We start from the raw sequence: 20,678 nt of genomic DNA, 5'->3' as shown, positions 1-20,678 counted from the left end.
CCTGACTCCGTCATTGAATCTGGCTCTGATACCACTTGTTAGGACCGGAAATAAGCGGGTGTAAACGCGGAAGCTAGTAAAGCAAACCTCGAAAGACCACGAGTAAGAAGACAACGAGAAATATACCAAAAGACACAAAGATTTAACGTGGTTCGGTCAATCGACCTACGTCCACAAAGGAGATGAGCACTCCACTATAAATATGAGAGTACAAAATACAGAGAGGAACAACCTCAACCAATTCACTCGGAATACATGGGAGGTTCACACAAGTGATAACGCATCAAGCTTGTGACCCATAAATTCTCCCCCTAACCAAAACTCTCAAAGCCCTTAAGACTACATTGTGAATGCTGATTAAGTTAGAAGGACAATGCCTCTATTTATAGAGTCCTAAACCTTTTCCTACAAGAAAAGGATTAGTCAATCCAAAACCTTTTCCTACAAGGAAAACCTATTTATGGTAAGAAATTTAGGGCAAATAAAACCCAACAACACACTCCAGTAGAACATTTTCTACCACCAGTTTGCTTTCCGCATTGTCCTTCTGGAATTAATGGGGGTGGGGGTGGGGGTGGTTATCACATTGACTTTGACATTTTCCACAACCACAATGATACGACGTGGTACCACACCAACCACTTAGACTACAACACACTACAGTTGGACATGATCCATTATCAGCTTGCCATCCGCATCGTCCCTGTGGGAACGGACCTGAACATTAACTTTGGCATTTATCAACATCATCATAGTCTAATGTGGTTCCACACCAACCAGAGTAACTACAACACACTACTTTAGGACATTTTTTGCCACCAGCTTCCCATCCACATCGTCCCTGTGGGTACGGGTACGGACATTGACTCTAGCAATTCTCTGGAACACAATAGCCTGATGATATGGTTTCGCATGAACCAGAGATACCACAACACTGTCCAGTAGGACATTTTCCGTCACCACCTTGCGTTTCACATTCTCTCTTGAATGAATTGGTTGAATCATTGACTCTAGCAATTAGTTAAGTAATATACTAAAACTTAACTAAATTCATATTGTTGGGATTATAAAATATTACTACAACCTCCGTCCGGTATTGTTTGTCATGGTTTTATTTATAGAGTCAAACTTTAAGAACTTTGAATAACATGTTTAGATGTATTTTTTCATCATATTGATATACAAAAAATTACAATTTATAGTACTTTTCATATAATTTGTGAATATCTAATATTTTATTCATAATATCGAATTAGTGTAATCTGATTTAACTTTCAAAGTTAGTCAAATCGACTTTCGAAAAGCGTGACAAATAAAGTGGACGGAGGGAGTATTATTTTGTAAATGTATTAGTTAATTGATAAATAAATATTTATTAATTCAAAGAATTTTCTTGAGATTCAATTTTATGACCTGGTTGGTAATTTTTGGAAGTTTTCATAAAATTATTGTTTTACCCCTCCTGATATTAACCCTAAATCATTTTTAAATGAGTTCTGAAACTGATTTCAAGCCTTGCATAAAAAGTTGTGAATTTTGCAATTTTTTGAATTTGAAATGCTAATTTATAAAAAAAAAAATTTTTTGGGTCTTTTGAAGTTTCGAGCTTCGCTCAATTCTGTCAGTCCCGAAATGTGGAAATTGGTCTATGAGAGTTGTCGATTTCGAAATGTTTTTGAGAATTTGAGGTCCTAAGTTGAAATTTGTTGAGATTTCAGCCTTTGGGTTGACTTTGGTCAACTTTCAAGTTCGCATGGTTGGATTGGAATTCTCAGAGTTCCGCTAGATTCGAGGGATGATTTTAGGTCTAGGTGAGGTTGAAAATTTCAGAAGTTCCGGGCTTGATTTGTCATTTTAAGGTGATATGTCATTTCTTATGACTTCCACCAATATCGGGTTAAGGAGACCTTAGATTCGTGTATTAATGATTTTATTGAATTTGAACGTCGAATTTAGTCAATTTTCATATATGGTTTGTATGTACGGGATTCCAAATGAATCTTGCGAGTCCTTTCGACGTTTTTAGAGTTGATTGATTTTTTGGTGCCTAATTTTGTACCATTTGCGTTTGTGATAAGCCTTCCACTTTAGCGACCTTCTCTAAAGTGACGGTGTGATCGCTAAAGCAAGTGATGGACTTTAGCGTGATTCGCTTAAGAAAATCAGGGCTCGCTTTAGTGATGGTAGCTTAAGCGGAGCCTGATTCGCAAAAACGAGACCCCCAGTTTTTGTGGGGTTCGCTTAAGCGCAAACCTGAGTTCTCTTAAACGACATCATAAGATATTTTTGGCCTTCCATTTTGGGGTTTAACCCTCATTTTTTATTTTTTAAGCTTTGTAAAACCCTTGGAAGCGATTTTGAACAAAATTTTTGTGCTAAATCATTTGGATAAGCTTTAGTGACCCTAAAATTTCAATTTCCTTTATCATTTATGGATTTTAACATCAAAGTTTGGGATTTTGATTGACGAATTGCAAGATTTTTCAAGAACTTGAGTCCGAGTTAAAATGGTGATTGTGAATTGATTTTTATTACTTTTTGGAAATAGGTTTCTCCAATGAGTTTCAAATGTCTTGCATAACATTTCCAAGTAAAGATCTCCGGATTCAAACCTCATTTTCAAAATTGGATTGTTTAGTTGATTTGACCCACTTGTCAAAATGTATGTTTTGGGTGTTGTTATTTCCGCAATGTTATTATGATAACTTTATTATGATAACTTGATTGAATTATATTATATGACTTTGTTCATTGTTTAAAAATGGAGGCTCGAGTCTTGAATTGACTTTTTGATTGAATTAAGGAAAGTGATCTTCTAAATCTTGTAAAACTTGTATAATCGTGTATTCTCCTTCATTGTATGTGATTTGAGAAGTAATGAGAATGAGGTGATCAGTTTAATCATCCCACTTGATTGATATCAATGAATAAAAAGAGGATATGTAAAAGGCATTGTGTTGATAAATGTGCTTTGTGAGTTGTCTTGTGGTGGACCCCAATCGTTGATTGATGAAATGCTTGATGGAATTATTATGGACTTGATTTGATTGAGTTACTGTCTCTTCCTAATGGCATGAAATTTCTTATTTGCATTGATTTATGTCATTGTGACGAGGCATGTGATATATAGTCGAAGGGAAATGGTTTCGTCTAGTGATATGATATAATGTCAAAAAAAAAAACAAAATAGTTCCGCTAGTGATGTGATGTAAAAACGATGGAAATGATTTCGACTAGTGATATTTTGTCGAAGGAAAATGGTTCTTTCAAGTGATATGATATTAAGCCGATGGAAAATACTTCTGGCTAGTGATATTGTGCCGGTGAGAAATAGTTTCGACAAGTGTTTGATTATTGTGATTTTATGAAGTTAATACTTGATATTGATCTACTTGATACTTATGATTGATCTATTTGATACTTGTGATTGGTCTATTTGATAATTGTGATTGATTTACTTGAAACTTGTGATTGGCATACTTGATATACTTATTCGTTGCTGAACTGTGACTATTGGACTATGTATATGAAAATTGTGAACTGTGTATTGTGAGTTGTTAAGTTGAGATGATTTCTGTGCAGGTTGTAATTTGAATAGGTTCGATTGGTATGAAAGGAGTACTCATATTCTAGCTAGTTTTTTCTTGTTTTGAGTACCGTGATGGTTGATACTCAGTCCTTGTTTCTACATTTGTATAGGTTTCGAACCTGGTTCCGATTGATTATTCTTCGTCTATGTATGAGGCTTTCAGAGGACTTAGAGAGGAAGCTTCTAATCATTCCAATGGACCCTCTTGATTCTTATTTTATGCTTTGTTTTATTTGAGGAACAAAGATGAGACTTGAAATTATCTTTCAATTTTGTATAATCTATTATTGGTTTATACATGTGACAATAAAGTTTTGGATTTATTTTATAGAATGAATAAGATTTCCGCTCTTTGTCATTATTGTTTTATTTTCCACATTCCTTTTGTTGTTGTTAGGTTTGAGGCTGACTTGCCTCAATTGGATTGGACAAGTGCCATCAGGTCTATTTCTGGGTCATGACAAATGAAGGTTATGAACCCATTTATGAAGACTCATGACAAATGAAGGTTATGAACCCACTTATGAAGACTCAAGTAATTATTTAACGAATCCACTTGTGAGAACGTCGTTTATAAACTTGAGGTCTTGATTAATGATCTCAGTTATCAGCATAAAAATGATGTCACTAGCCTATTGGATTATTCGGGTGAAAATGATACATGTTTAGAGGTCCAAAACTTACAAGAAATTGTGGATACCATAAGAGAATACAATGTTGATGATTAAGTTAAAGACGATATAATACCTTTGGAATTAGTTAGGTGTAATAAAACACTTATCATGTTTAAACACTTCACTATTTTTTGGTGCAGTTCAAGATGACAACACCGACACTTTTAGATGCAACAAAAAAAAGAGTAAAAGATGAGTTTCATCTAAATTTAAATTTTATAAATAATACATAAGTACCCCCTAAACTATGACCGAAATCTCAGAGACACGTCTAAACTTAACTAAAATCTCATTAGCCCTCCTAAATTATCTTAAAATGGAATAAACACACTCCAAAAGTTGACCTAGCATAGTAAGCGTGAACACTCTTTTGAAGGCAAGTGAAGATCAAAAAATTTTTAGGCATGTCCTTTTTTAATTGATGTATTTACAATTACTTAGTACATATAACTATTGACACTATAACTTATACATATTTAATTATTTTCATTTCTTTCATTGTAAAATATTTATTTACATCCTCACTCTAAACTTTTTATTTTTTCCTGTTATTAATTTTTTATATTTTCATATTCAATTATTTAAAAAATGTACATATTTTTTTATATTTAAAATAATAATAATTACTTTAATTTTATTGTTTTAATTTTTTTTTGTGTGTTTTATTCACTTATTTTGATATTTGTCTGAGATTAACTTATTTTAAATACAAATATATGAAATTAATTTTGAAATTAATCAAAACTAAATGTAAAGAAAATATAAAAAATAAATAAATCAACGGAAAAAAAGAGAGCAAAAAATGAATGAAGTTCTAAAAAAACATAACTAAGTAATAGGCAATTGTTTTTAATTTTTTTGTGTATTAACTTAGTTTTAAAATAAATTATATAAATTAAGAAGATTTTTTTTCAAAAAAATTAAAATAATAAAAAATAAAAACATTTTTAAATGTTTATACACACGTGGCGTCACGTGTTATGCACTAAAGTGTTATACACTATCCTAATATATTAGTGTATAACTTGTCCTTATTTATACTAGTCACATCACTTTAACAAATCACATCAATAAAGTAATCATGTAAAAACAAGAGATTTGACATTATTGAAAGATTGTTTTCATTAACATTAATCCTTTGTTGTGTTACGCATTTGCTAGATTTGATTAGACCTTTGGTTGTTGCTAGATTTTTCTTTATTTTCTTTTTTGTGAAAGATTTTTAGATTGTATTAATGTGACAACATATTTGTTGTATGGTTGTCGCTAATTAGAGTTTGAAATTGACATGTCTTCATTAAAACCAATTAAGAGTGTGTTTGGTATGAATGCAGATATTTTCCTATTTTTTATGTTTGGTTTATCAAAAATTGAAAAATATTTTTCTTAGTAAAAAAAAGTTTCTTAAAAATAAGAAAAAATAACTTTCCTAATGAAATTAGGAAAAACAGATTATATTGTCTCCTCCAATGTCCAAATCCTCAAAATTACCACGACACCACAACCACACAGTCAACCTCGTCACCTCCAGCTCATCTAGTGGGAAAATAAAAAAATTTCATTAAGAGTATTCTATAATTAGTATAGATACATGAAAAATAATTTTTGACCTATTTATTTTCTATAATTTCTTTTATATAAAGATGTTAAACTAGTCACCCTTCATTACTCTTGCCTACGCCACTGAACCCACACTAGTTATCTCAATTGGTGATGATGTTGTTGATGTGTTGTAAAGACAATGATGAAGTGTAATTATATCTACTTACACTCTAATATGTTAGTGATTTGACTATATGGAATTTCTTATCTACTTACTTTATAGTCGTGTTTATATATCAATTATTAATTTTGATTGGACTATAATGACTTTAAATGTTTGTATTGATGATAATTCTATTATTTTTTTAAGTGTTGAGTGATCGAGGTGTATATAGACTCTGCATTTAGCCATGTACTTACTGTTGAAGGAAAAGAAAGCTGATGATCGGAACATGTTAAAGGAACAGTTCCAATGAAGCTAGCTGACTAGTTTACAACACTGCTCTATAATTAGAGTCGAACCAGGATTAGACTACTCATATTAATTAGAATTATATTACGACTAGGATTAGATTACGATTATGTACAATTAGGATTAGATTATTTATAATTGCATTATTATTTTTATAGTATTAATAGGTATTGTAGTAGTACTCTAAGTATAGTTAGCTTAGGACTATACAATTATCTCTTTATATAAGGAGTATGTACTTAACAATTTTAATCATCAATATGATCCTTCATTTCTCTGATCCTAAACGTGAGATTTCTACATGGTATTAGAGCATAAAAGTTCTATCTCTCCCTGAGTATTGATAAAAAAAATCACACGTTGCAATGGATCCTTCTACCAACACTATATCAACATCCTCACTTCACCAACTCATTGTCGCTTGCTCTATGAAACTTAAGCCAACAAACTACCTTATATGGAGGACACATATATCTCAATTGGTTCACGTGATGAAACAAACATATCTCATCACTGAGAATGAACCAAGTAAAAACAGGTGTTCCATTGGATAGACTGCTGGAAAAGTTGTAAGAGTTGAGAAGGATGCAAAAGATAGTGGCGCCATTTATGATTGAAAGGAGAAAGATGCGTTATTGAGGAGTTGGATCTCAGGAACTTTGACCAAAGAAAGAATGTACCTAATTATGGGATTCTCAACAGCCAAAGAGATGTGAGAATGCTTGAAAAAAGCTTATATTCAAGCAATAAAAGTAATTAATTTTGGTAGAGGCTTCGGCCGCAAATACAAGACCTTTGTCATATTATGTAAGACAGCGTATTCTACTCTTAATCAATTTGTTTATTCTCTCAAGAGTTTTGATATAAGGGAAGATGAAAAAGAGGTACCCCACAACAAAATCACAACATGATATTATCTACTAAAAAAGGTAGAGGAAGAGGAAACAACAACATTAACTCCAGAGGAACATGTTCCAAGCCTGCTGGACCGGGTACAAGTTCTCAGGACATTCAATATGGACCAGGTTCTATGAACAATAAAAGTTTCCAAAGTGAAAATAAGGAGAGGAATAATATTGAGTCATGTCAAATCAGTGGTAGGAATAATCATACTACTCTTAAGTGTTTTTACTAGTGGAACTACTCGTATCAATTTGCAGATGAACTATCACGACAATGACTAGACATCACAATCATATTGAATCATTGACAAAAAAAAGATTTTCATGGGTATTCAAAGTTCTTTTTTCTGGGTATTCAAAGCAGGCTAGGAGTAATTGTTCATCTACTCACTAGCTTGACGGGAAGTGTTGAAAAAGAAGAAAGTTGACGATTGGAGCATGTCAAAGGAACAGGTCCAGCGAACCTGATTGACGTGTCTACATCAAGTGTTGATGAAGAAGGAAGCTGACAATTGAAACATACCAAAGGAATAGGTCCAACAAAGCGAATTGATCGAGTTTATAGCACTGCTCTAGAATTAGAATCCCACTAGGATATAGTAATTAGGATTATATTAGGACTGGATTAACTACCATTAGAATTATAGTAAAACATGAATTAGATTATTTATAATTGCATCATCATCATCATCATCATACTCTAAATATATTTAACTTAAAACTCTACAATTCTCTCCCTACATCAGGAGTATGTACTTAACAATTTTAATCATGAATACAATCCTTGATTTCTCTAATCCTAGACGTGAGATTTACACTTTCTGATCAGAAAGTGAGCTACCTTCCCCCGAATCGCCCCAAATCTTTTTTATTTTTTTATGTCTCCCTTTCAGACATTGAGACAATATATTACTTCTGCCACATCGTTCAGGAGTCATGCACCAACTACTGCAGACCTAGAACCTAGAGGTTGTGTACTTTTTCCAGTTGTCCCTTTCTCGCATATAAAAACCATTCAAATTAGGTTCCCTTATATGATCTCTTTGTTTTTTAAATCATCAAAACTAAAAGATAACAATATGTTGAAAAGACAATGGTGACGTGTAATTATATCGACTTAGTGATTTGAGATGACTTCTGACCTATGTGTTTCGTTGTGTGAAATTTCTTGTCTACTTACTTTATAGATAGCCTTGATTATAGATCAATTACTAATATTAATTGGACTATCACTACACCATATTAGGTCTACGGCAACACTAAATCTGGACAACGCTTATAAAGTGTTGCCTAAAATACTTTTGGGAACGCTTTTAAATTGTAGACAAAGATTTTGACTTTTAGCTACACTAATATTAGCAACACTTTTAAAGTGTACTCTTTAATGGGATAACCTACACTTTATAAGTGTTGTAGTTGTCAACAACAATTTACATAAATGGCCACACTTTTAAAGTGTGTTAATTTTATAATTGTAAATACAACACATTAAAAATGTGGCTTTAGTGTTTTCACCAAAATTTAATATTCCATCCAACATTTTAACATTAAAATTTGATCTCCATCCATTTTTATTTGGACAAAAAAATAAAAAATTAAAGAAATATTAAAAAGAATAAAACATTAAAGATATAAAAAAAAAGGCAACATTTCCTAAAACTTCAGCAGAAGCTTCTATTTTCAGCTGAAGCTTCCATTTTCAGCTGAAGAGAACCATTTGAAAGAACTGAAGAAGAGGATCGAAGAACGGAAGAAATCGATTTGTACTACGATTTTCGTCACATTTCTGTCAAACTTCAGCTTAAAAACACCATTACGATTTCTCTTAAGATGAACTGAAGAAGACGATTTTCCTCTCAGAGCTTCATTGTTCAAGATTGGAGAGCTGAAGAAGACGATTTTCTTCAAAGATTCCTGGGTAAACTGTTGTTCCATCAGATTTCCTTTTGAAAGTTGAAAGAAAATGCTTCACAAATCAACTTGCCTCATGTCTTAAAGCTTTAGGCTTGTTGGAATAGAATTTATCATGTAAGAGATTTTATTTTCAAAAGTCTAAATTATAGCTTTAAGATTTTGATATTCTTGTGTGTCAGTCAAAAATTTAAGTTAGATTTTTATGTTCTTGTGTTGTTGATACGAATTTTGTTGATTTTGGGAGTTTAGTTTGTAGTTGTATTACGTATAAATGGGCAGATTATCTTTGACAGACTAGTTTTCTCTCTTGAATGTTGAATGTAGAAGCTGAAGCTAAGTCGCCTTTATCTGAGAAATTGAGTTGTAGCTAAGTCGTCTTTCTTCGAAGAACTGAAGTTTTGAAGCTGGCGATACCTACGATATTTTGTCCCTAATATGGATTTCGTCAAATGTAAGTAGCTACTCTATTTGAATTTCAAAAGGTTTTAATGTCTGTTTTAATGTCACTGTTTTTTTAGTCTTCCTGAGTTCATGGTTGTGCTCGCCTTAAGCTTGGTTTGTTCCTTTGTTAACCACATTGATTCTGTCTTGTAGCTATTTGCTGGTAAAACTTTTCTTTTTTCGACTACATGTCTTGAAGCGTCTAGAAGTCATTTTGTTGTTTCCCTAGTGCATTTTCAAGTATACATCAAAAACTTTAGTTCAATATTGCTTAGTTGTTTTGGGATCACCTCGTAGTATGAATTTGCTAAACTTGCTTTGTAGTTTGAGTTGCACTATATAAAAAACGAATCATATGCCTTAGAGATAGGAGATATAGGATATATTTTTCAAGTCTAGAAGGAGTGGAGAGGGATCACCTCAAAAATAAATTTTATTACCTTCTATAATTTGTAAAACTACAGTGATAGTGTAACATGCTTTAATTGTTAATGTGTACAACTTAAATCCTTAGTAAAGCGATTGTTTCTACGTCTTTAATTGTTTTTGTTTCTTTTTCTACTTTCAACTTGAGGATTATGCTTTCTTTCTTTTATTTTAACTGTTACTAGCAATAACAGAATAGAAGTACAAGATTTGTTTTTGTAGTATGGACAGCCTGTTGAGTTTTGGATATTGGTGAAAGTGAAGCTTGCTTCATCTAAGTTTTAGAAGAATTAGGAGAAGTCAATGCAAACAAAATGGAGAGAAAGTTTTGTATGATGCTAAAGTCTGTCCTATTTGATAAGCTAGATGCAATATACGAGAAATAGCTTGTAACTTTCTAATTTTATTACATGTCAAGTTCTTGCATATAGAATAGAAGTAAATAGAACTGTAAAGACATTCTATGGCCAAGTGCTATAAGACAGTCTATGGATGATGCTAAAGTCTGTTTCTACGTTTTTCCTCTTGATGAATTTAAAAACTTCATTATCAACCTTTTCCTCACTGACTTTATGTTTCTCCTTCCTACCGACTTCAATGGTTCTGTCATGCTCCACAAAGTGGGCTTTCTTTTGAGCTTCAGGGGGAGGAGACCTGTGGTAGTATCCACCAACACTTTTTCTCTGTGACTTCAGTTGATCGGATGCGTTTCCCTTTAGTCCATGTCAAACTATGGATATTCCAGTTAGTAGTGAACACGAATAAGCCTACTGAAGAGCTTAAAATACATTTATTCGTTTGTAAATTTTGAAGAATAAACATGTTGTAATTTGTACTCTTCCAAGTTTGAAACTTGTGACCATATCTTTAAGACTAGAGTCTATTCATCTTAGTGATGAAACTAAATAAAAAAGTAGTATTAACATAAAAGAATCAACATCAGGAAACAATTTTGTTCTCTTCTTTACATTCCTAATCATAGAGAACCTCCTCATTTTTTAACTATGCTTATCGGACTCTCCAAATATGTTGTCACACTTATGTCAGATCCTCCACAAGTAGAATACTTTTGGAGAATTTGACACGCACTCAACAATATTTTTGAAGAGTTCTAGCAACATGCTTTGATACTTAAAACATAACATTGGCGATACGTTCGTAGTGACATTACTATTCTATGTTTTTGGTGTCCTAATAACTCATATTTTTTACCTCTTTGATAGAAGGAAAGCATCTCACTAATATATTCTGTTAATTTTCCTTAATGAGAGATTTTAGCTGCTAAGACGCTATTATATCTATGTGGAAAAGAAAAGGTTGTGTAAATATTGTTAACATATCTCTAAAACTATAGTTTGAGTTTCACAAGCTAAGCCTACTTTGTCTGAAAAAGTAAACTAAAACTCATCTTTTAAGAAAATGCATATTCTGCTATCTCCTGTTGTTCTGTTCCTCTTTAATATGAATTTGTCATACATACATAAAGCTTACACTTCTGCTCCTTCGCATGTTTTAACTCTTCCAGCCAAGGACTTATTTAAAAATGAGAAATTTGGGGTTGTTCTTTAGCATTTATGAAAGAGTCATTCTCGGATCAGTGAAAGCTCTTTCTTATTTAACAAACTCGTGCTGAAAAATTAAAAACATCATTAAGGACCTTTACTCTTTGACCTAGTGTTGAGTGTACTAGAACTAGCATACATGCTGGTGGTTGGTATTCTGGTCCTTTGTCTCACAGTCTTTCTACCCCTCTGTGAGAGTCCTTGCTTATTTGTAACTTCCTGTACTTCCTCATGATTTTCTTGTTGAATAGTGAATTCAAAAGCTCTAATTATATAATTCACACTATGTTACTTACCTAGTACTTATTGGATATCTATTTTATGGTTTGAAGGTTGATCCACTCTGATCTTACTTACGACTTTACCACTTCCATGGATCAGATGAATTAATTGAAACAAACTAGTGAGAGATCACTTGACAAGTGTAGCATGTGCTAATGAGATAATCATCTCATTTTTGTATATTGAGGTCAGTTTATTCTCCATGTCTTTTTATGTAAACATGAATATATAACTTCTTGAATGTCTTTAATTTAGAGGACACATAGTAGAGATAACTTATTAAAACTAGCATCTCTCACTTTAAGGACATGAAGTAACTCACCAAGTATGTAAAAGAATATAGAATAAAAATAAGTGATAAAGACAACAGTTAATATTATCCATTTCCTTTATTAAATTATGTGAAAGTTTCTGCTCTGTCACGATATATGTTGGATATGATATCCATCTCCTTTATACAGTCAATGGCATAGTGACGGTCACCATATCATTAGTTATCTAGATAATAATTGAGCTATGCATTATTGTAAATTGATATTCTATAAACACTGTGAAGAATGATCAACCTTATGATTGAAAATATTAATGAATGGAGGCATCCTTGAAGCTAAAACATGTATAGAAGGGAGCTAATTTACAAAGAGATAATTAAGATGTGTTCTCAAGATAATTAATGGAAGATTATAGTAATGAAATAAACATAAGTTGTGTGCCTAGATCTAATAGCAAACAAAAGAATTTTTTCTACAATAGCAGACTAATATATGTTCAATTATGCAGGACAAAATGTAGTTGCATTTTGTTTTGCTAGTATGTTAAAATCCCAGAATTTCCCTTTAGAAGATACCAAATTAGTGTCACATAAGAATTCCCAAGAAAACCACTTCTCAATCATTCTATCAACATCATATACCAACACATGAGTCCCATTATTCTTCTTGCTTCTTCTTGCTACTATATCAGCAATGTAAATTGCAGCCATTCTTCCTGGTGATTCCGGGTTATCGCCTTCTGGTCCATCAACAATCACCAAATCCCACTTCACTTCATACACTTCCTTGGGAACATTTGTAACAAGTGACATAAATTTGCACTTTCTTGATGAACTACTATGCACATCATGTTTTGAACTACTACGCCTAGCAATTGCTGAAATGTAGCAGTCTTTCTGGTTTTCTCTAACATGTTTTAAAATCTTATATGCATCTCTAGCAACTGTTTGATACTCGACTCTGTGAATACAAGTACTATCAGCATTACTCGTGGAGTTATAAAGTTTGATGTTCGCGGGGTTGTCCTCAAGAAAGACAGTGAATCCACCCCTATTGATTGTTGAAATTTGAAAAGAGTACTGTGTTTCAAGCCCGAAAACAAGAATATTGCAGGGGGATTTTTGCGATAGAAGATCATAGAGAAAGTTGATTTCTTTCTCCGCGAGGAGATTGTGGCTATGTTCAACTAGAGGCAAGGAAGAGAAAATTGGAGAGGAAAATTGGCAGGGGATTTTCTTGCAGCCTGGTCCTCTATTTTTTTTACACTGTCTGTTAAATCTTTACCTTGTTCAAGATTTTATTTATGTCTTTTTATAGCATTCCTTCTCTTTTTACTAAACCTTCCTCCTTATTTATTATTGAACCTAACTTTTTGTTGACCTGTATCAAAGACCTCTTGTTGCCCTATATTTTTTGAACTTGAAATAAGGGAGACATGGGATTCAGTATAGTGAAAAGGGATATTCATAACCTCCTGCAAAACAAGAGTCATTTCATCCCTCCCTGTAGATTTCTTTTCCTGCAAATTAGGAGTGTCCTGCACTTTCCAGCCATATCAGCAACTTTCTTAACAACAATATTATGTAGGGGCTTAGGGAATGGAGTACCTACATCAACTGATCCTTTAGAATATTTTGTCACTTCCATGTATGCACTGGAGACGCAGTCTGATGATGCACCTTGCCCTATGTTGCATGTCTTTGAAAACACCATGTTCCTGTTGTTATATATTGATTTTGTGGTCATTCTAAACTATGTTATGAACCTTGTTTCCAGTGTTCATCTCTGGTTCATTTCAACTACTTGTGTGTTCCTGTGAGTGTTCTCGGGCCCAATATGTTGTTAGTGCTGGACTTATTATTAATTTGTGTCTCCATTGTATCCTTATTTATTGATTGTTTTGTTGATCCTGCATAGAGAAATCAATGAAATTATTAGAAATAGCAAGTGCAAAATTAGTAGTCTTACCTGTGTGATGAGTCTGTCCTATTTGGTGATCAAGGCAAGTACAGAAAATTATCCTACAACATTCAAGACTTGTTAGTGTAGAATTATTAGAAGTAAGACATGTGCCATTCAAGACTTGTTAGTGCAGAATTATTAGAAGTAGCAAGTGCAGAATTACTAAGTAGTTTTGTTGCTTCTTAAGTTACTACAATCCATTCAAGACTTACTATCTGTGAAGTCTGAAAGAGTAAGTAGAGGATTAGAAAAAATCGTTCTTCATATTATATACTTCTTTCTATGTGCAATTCAAGAATTCATATCTCAACAATTATCTCACTTGTCCTATGACAAACCTCTAATCTCTGTTTAAACTTTTGAAGTTTAATTTTGGAGAGCCAACAACAGAAGACTGCACAAATGTTGTAGTCCTTATAATATGTAATTTTAACACTAAAATTGTACTTAGATTTGGATTGGTTGTCTTACAGTGAATACTCTCCGATTATGCACTTCCAAAATTATTTCACAAGCTTATAATTTTATTTTGAATGTGCTGGAAAATGCCGTTAATTGAATTTTAATTTGGCCAGAAGTTAAGTCGATCTATTACGGTGAAAGATGAAGAATTTTTGTACTATTGTCATATACATTTGAATGACACCTTTTGTTTTTTGGAATTTGTTGATATTAGAGATCTTTAAACAATCACTTTCTAAGTTTTGGTTGTACATGAAATATTTCTCGAAGTTTATTTGAAATATATAGCTTCCATTTAATGATTAGTTAATTTTGTGTTTTAGGTCAGTTGTATCTATGTAGATATAAAGTTACACTTTGTAAGTGTTGCTCTAGATGAGAGATAAAGTTACACTTTATAAGTGTTGCTATAGATGAGATATAAAGTTACACTTTATAAGTGTTGCTATAGATGAGTTATAAAGTTACACTTTATAAGTGTTGCTCTAGATGACCAATAAAAGGCAACACTTCTTAAGTGTGACCAATAACTCTGAAAAGGCAACACTTTTAAGTGTAGTCTAATAAAAAATAGGTGTTGCTAATGCACGTCTTGAAAGCGTGCCCTTATACCTATTTGGCTACGCTTTATAAGTGTAGCCAAAGATGGCAACATTTAAAAAGTGTTGCCTAATGTCAAAGGTTACGTTCCTTTTGGGCAGCCCCTAAAAAGTGTTGCTAAAAGTCAAAAAGTGTAGCCTTTTATCAAATGCCATATTTTTTGCTAGTTTAGACTACACTTACATGGTGTTGTCGTAGGCCGAAAATGGTATAGTGTATGATGCGTAGAGGTTACATGTATATAATGTTTGTATTGATGTTATTTCATACTTTTTTCAAGTGTTGACTGTGATGGAGGTGTCTATAGACTCTGAATTTAGCAGCATACTTTCCGATTAGAAAATGAGCTACCTCCGTCTGAATTGCCGCAAATATTCTTCATTTTTTATTTCTCCCTTTCATAAATTGAGACAATACATTACTTGGAACTAAATAAACCAAAATAATGAACTTTCACATGAGTTAATTCAAATCTATGTTATTTTAAAACCTTCCCTTTTTTTCATAGAAATAGAGAGTGGTGCCTAAACTTTTATTAGCCTTTGTAAAATTTACTAATGTGTTTTATAATAGCGCAAAGAGCAAGTACATTTACTTGTTTAAAGGATATCAACATATAAAAATATTATTTTCAAACCCAAAAGGTTAGAGAGATCAAATGAATTCTTCTCATTGATTGTGTCAAGAAAAAGTATATTTGCTATAAACATTATTCAAACAATTAAAAATCTTGACATACTATTAGAAAAGATAACAATAGGAAATAAAATTGATAGTAATATTTATTAACTATATATATTATTTAAAGCAAAACAAAACAAAAATTTCCTTGGATGCAACTGCAAAAGCGACTTGTGCATTTTTTGCACTAATACAAGGTAAAACATATTTTCCTCTTTACTGTGTCATATATCTTTGATATCAAATCCCTCGATCTCATTACCTTCTTGGTCGCCTTTCATAAGAAACAACTATCAAAACAAGACTACAAGTTATACGTAGCTCAGGATAATTTGTGTCCTCGACACACACATGCGTGCACGCACGCACGCACGCACACACGCGTACGCGTGCACACACATATAGCGTTTAAACTAAATATGTGTATGTGAAAGAGTGTTTCTGTGGATTGAATATGCCTGCTGAGGGTAGTCGAGTCATTTAAGCTAATTTCTTTTTTCTCATTGGTTTAGATTAAGGGTGTCTAATGGACAGGTTGGGTTGAAATTGAGAATATTAAAATGGCATGAAATAGAAGTCGGGTTGGGTCTTGACACGCCCAAGTTTACTTTTGGCTCAAATTAGCTAAAAACGGGTTGGGTCTTGACCCACCCAATTTGACTCAATTAATCTCAATAATTTAACATATTGATATTTAACTTTTATAATCACAATTTGAATTTTATCTCAAGATTTTTTTTAAAAAAAGTAACAAATGAATAGATAAACCCTAAAAGATGTTAAATAGATAATAATTCATACCTTAAATATAGGAACATATTTTAATAAAAAGGTTTTAAAATGGGTTGAAATTGAAGATTGGATTGGACTCAATTGAGGATTCTCTTCAAATGGGTCATGCTTGAATGGGTTGAGATTGATCCCAATTCAAATTATCGTGTGCCCAACCCTTAAAATTTTGGACGAATTGGGTGAGTTACCTATGTTTGGGTCATTTTTGACGAATCCGGAACATAAAGGGTGAAAAAAATTAATAAATTTTCAAAACGGTATATGAATTTTTTTTTTTAACCAAAACGGTAAAATCGCTAGGGAGGTAGCGATTTTGTCCCGCCGGAGTTAAGGAAAATTGCTGCTATAGCAGCGATTTGTACAATTTGCTTTTTTTTTTTAAAAAAAATTTAACCAAATTGCTGCCAAGGCAGCGATTGCCTTATCAAATGTTTTATTTATTATTTTTTAATAAATCGCTGCAAAGGCATCGATTTCATGTTAATTTTTTAAAATTTTTTTTTGCAATTTACCAATTTATAATTTTTTTGTTTTAATTTTTAAGTAAAGCTCTGCCAGCGCAGCGATTTACTATTTTTTTTTTAATTTTTAGATTTATTAAATTTTTTTTTTTTAATTTTTAAAAGGAAGGGTTGAAAAAGAATCTGTTTTTAGCTGCTTTTTACAGTCTTCATCCAAGAAAAAGAATTCTATTTTATTTTATTTTAGAGGAGAAAAAATAACTTGTTCCGTTCGTTATATAATGTGTCATACATATTATATTATATTTATTATTATTTATTAATAATAATAAATATTGTGTTCACATTATTTAGGTTGAGTTTTTTCTTATTAAATAAAAAATACTAAAAATTAAAATAAATATTAGAATAGGGGTAGGGACATTTGAAAGAAAGAATGACAATTTAATAATGAGTTATTTATAAATTAAAAAAAATAAAGAAAACTTTCATAAATCGCTGCCAGTGCAGCGAATTATTTATAAATAAATAAAAAAAATTTGGTAAATGGCTGTGCTGGCAGCGATTTACTTAAAAATTAAAAAAGATTGTAAATTGGTAAATCGCTAAAAATTAAAAAAAATTAACTTAAAATCGCTGCTTTTGCAGCGATTTATTAAAAAAATGATAAGGAAAATCGCTGCCTTGGCAGCGTTTTAGTTTAAAAGTTTTTTTTTTTTAAAAAAACAAATTGAACAAATCGCTGGTATAGCAGCGATTTTCCTCAACTCAGGTGGACAAAATCGCTATTTTCCCAGCGATTTTACCGTTTTGGTTAAAAAAAATTGCATATGCCGTTTTGAAATTTTGGTTAATATTTTTCAACCTTTAGGCTCCGGACACCATTTTTGACACCCCTAGTTTAGATTATTGCAGCTTTGTTCCCTGTAGCTGTGAATACATTTTTAGCCCATATTGTATGCCACCCTTTTTATTTTTTAACCATTGAAACTTGTAAAGTAATATATTTTACAATGTTATGCCTTCAACATTGACATACAAGTTTTAAACAATAATATTTAATCCAAATAAAATTATAATTCTTAAAAATTGGTATTCAAAATCGAAACTGTTTGTTTTTTAATATCAATTGTGGAAAGTCAACTATTGATATACATGGAAAAATAGGGTAAACATATATGTTTATTACTTGATTAACATAAATTTAACTAACAATTCGCTAAATACGGATGTGAGGGAGGCAACTAAATAAGTCACAAAAAATAAAAGTGACCAAAATAAGCCTTAATTTTAGGAAGTAATTAAAACAGGCTTAGTGGAAGAAAAAACTCCATTTTATTCAATATTTTAAATGTTTTTTGTTAGTCTCATAACGTGTATATTTTAATATATAATGGAACTATTTATTACACTTTATAAAGTTTAAGTTTTTCTTACACTTTGTAAAGTTGAATTTTTTCTTACACTTTATAAAGCGGAAGAAAATTTTACATTTTATAAAGTGGAAGAAAAATTATGTTTTATAAAAGAAATATAGATTTAACATAAATTTTGACTGATAAAAAAGAACGTTGTTGACTAGTCTTAGGCTCCTTTCTAACACAAATTTCAATTATTATTAACTTGATTTAATATATGTAGTCATTTGGAACCCTCAAAAAATCGGTCAACGATTTGTATAGTTCACTCTCCAAAATTTACTTGTCCTTGTGATAAAAATGAAGTAGGGTATATTTTTAGACTATAATCAAATTATAATCAGTACTATTTATACACATTCTTTTATAAATTGATGAAAAAATTTATGACATCGGACATTAATTGAATATTTAACATTGTGTTTGGAAGGAGAATTATAATAAATGGTATTTCCTTCATGTATAATTTCGTCATCCCAATTCGAGATCTCTAACTTTTGGGGTAGAAGACATTTTTTTTGTGATTGAAATGAAGAAAAATAGAAGACTAAAGATGTTGAAGGTGCTATGCTTGAATGTCCTTAAGGAGTTTTTAGAATAAAAAAATAAAAATACATAATGTAATATATTTTTTCCGTTTTTATGATATATCAAATCAATATAATTGTATGAAAAACACTGCAAAAGTTTCGTAAAGCTTCAAAACGTGAAAATATTTCTCTTTGTCAAACATAATTTCTCTACATTAGAGGTTTTCTTGAAGATAGACAGATAGATGATTCCAAGTTGATTAGGTTGTGGATTTCTGAGCAATTCGTAAAGGCAAGAAGCATTAAAAGGTTAGAAGTTGTGGTAGAGGAGTATCTACAAGAGTTAATTGATAGAAGTCTAACTTTGGCTGGTAAAGGGCAATCTTCTTCGCCAACTAGGCCTAAGTGAAGCTCATACTGAAAATGTTGTACATGTCATGAATGGGAATGTTCTCAAAGCCATAGAATATCAACGTCGAACGATCCTTCTATCTGAAGTTGAAGATTAGCATAATTATCGTATGCAACATAGCTGTGGTATTGTCCGTACCTTTATTTCAATTAGTGTAACTTTACCAATAGCGATGTGTTCCATTGTTTCAGAGTTCAAGTTGATTAAGGTACAATTTCTCTAATGTAATACTTGAGAGTGCTGGAAAGACATAGTTAGAACCACCAGAAGATATCTGGAGAATGTCAGAGCTAATATGTGGATATTTATTCGCCACTATATATATCTAATCCTCTTGTAGAATAAAATGATAACATAGGAGAGCAACCTCTGTTTCTGAATAACATGCAAACACTTTATCTCCGTAACTCTCCTTTTATTGCGGAAATCTTAAGAAGAACTCCATATCTAACAAAGCTAACGATATAGATGATTTTCAGCATCTTGACTGGCCTGCTATTCTTGATTCTCTCAGTCCAGTATCTGGAGACACTATGTTATCTCCAATATTCAAATTAGCAAACAAGAAAAAATAAAAGATGAAAAGAAAAACACAACGAACTATCCGAGTCCACAGAACCCACTATGTGTCCTTAAGAAATCCCCTCAAGTACCGAGGTTATAAATTAATTCCTCCCAAGATAAAACGGACCATTAAATAAGTAATGTTACCTCAAACTTCAATAATTTCAACAAACTCAAAATGAAAGCAACGAATCACACACACACACAAACACGGTCGATCAATTTTATTTTGTAAGAAATGTATGCATAAGAAGGGAAGAATTCGTTGCTGAAAAATGAGAGACAACCTCTACATTTATAGCCAACAAAGGGTAAAGATCACAACTCTTAGGAAAGAAGAAAATGTTGGGAATTAAACACACAACACACACAAATAATCTAGAGAAAAGAGAAACGGAACACAAACGGGACACACAAGAATTTAACGTGGTTCGGTTTCCCTACTCCACGACTGTAACAGGAGGATTTTTATTTCACTTGTGCTGCTCTGGAATTACAAATACAAGGATCATATTTATAGGAAAGCCAAATGGTTAACCTAGGGTTTCAGTAATGGGTCGGGCCGGCTCACAAGCCTCCACAAAGCCCAACAATCTCCCACTTGGAGGCTTGAAGAATTTCAACTGTCATCCACTTAGAACACTTGTATGTCTAGTAATCTTTTTCAACTCTCTCCTGCTACAGCGGCCTTCTCATCAGTCAACTGAAAGGCCCGTTGAA

The 20,678-nt window shown here is 32.1% G+C and overlaps 1 protein-coding gene and 1 pseudogene across 1 annotated transcript; both read right to left on the bottom strand.

Moving 5' to 3' along the window:
* LOC107003986 overlaps window positions 1–1,005 on the bottom strand; it is a 1,969-nt pseudogene extending 964 nt beyond the window's left edge.
* An 11,571-nt stretch (window positions 1,006–12,576) lies between these two features.
* LOC107003985 (probable methyltransferase At1g27930) lies at window positions 12,577–13,789 on the bottom strand. The gene is made up of 2 exons (XM_015202210.1): window positions 13,620–13,789; window positions 12,577–13,327 (listed from the first exon to the last, which is right to left on the bottom strand). Exons 1-2 carry the CDS (start codon window positions 13,787–13,789, stop codon window positions 12,577–12,579), a joined length of 921 nt encoding a protein of 306 aa, XP_015057696.1.
* Window positions 13,790–20,678: the final 6,889 nt, after the last annotated feature.

Source organism: Solanum pennellii, chromosome 11, assembly GCF_001406875.1.
Source record: "Solanum pennellii chromosome 11, SPENNV200".
NCBI classification, from domain to species: domain Eukaryota; kingdom Viridiplantae; phylum Streptophyta; class Magnoliopsida; order Solanales; family Solanaceae; genus Solanum; species Solanum pennellii.
The sequence above is the reverse complement of the archived record's forward strand: the minus strand, read 5'-3'. Positions and strand labels throughout refer to the sequence as shown.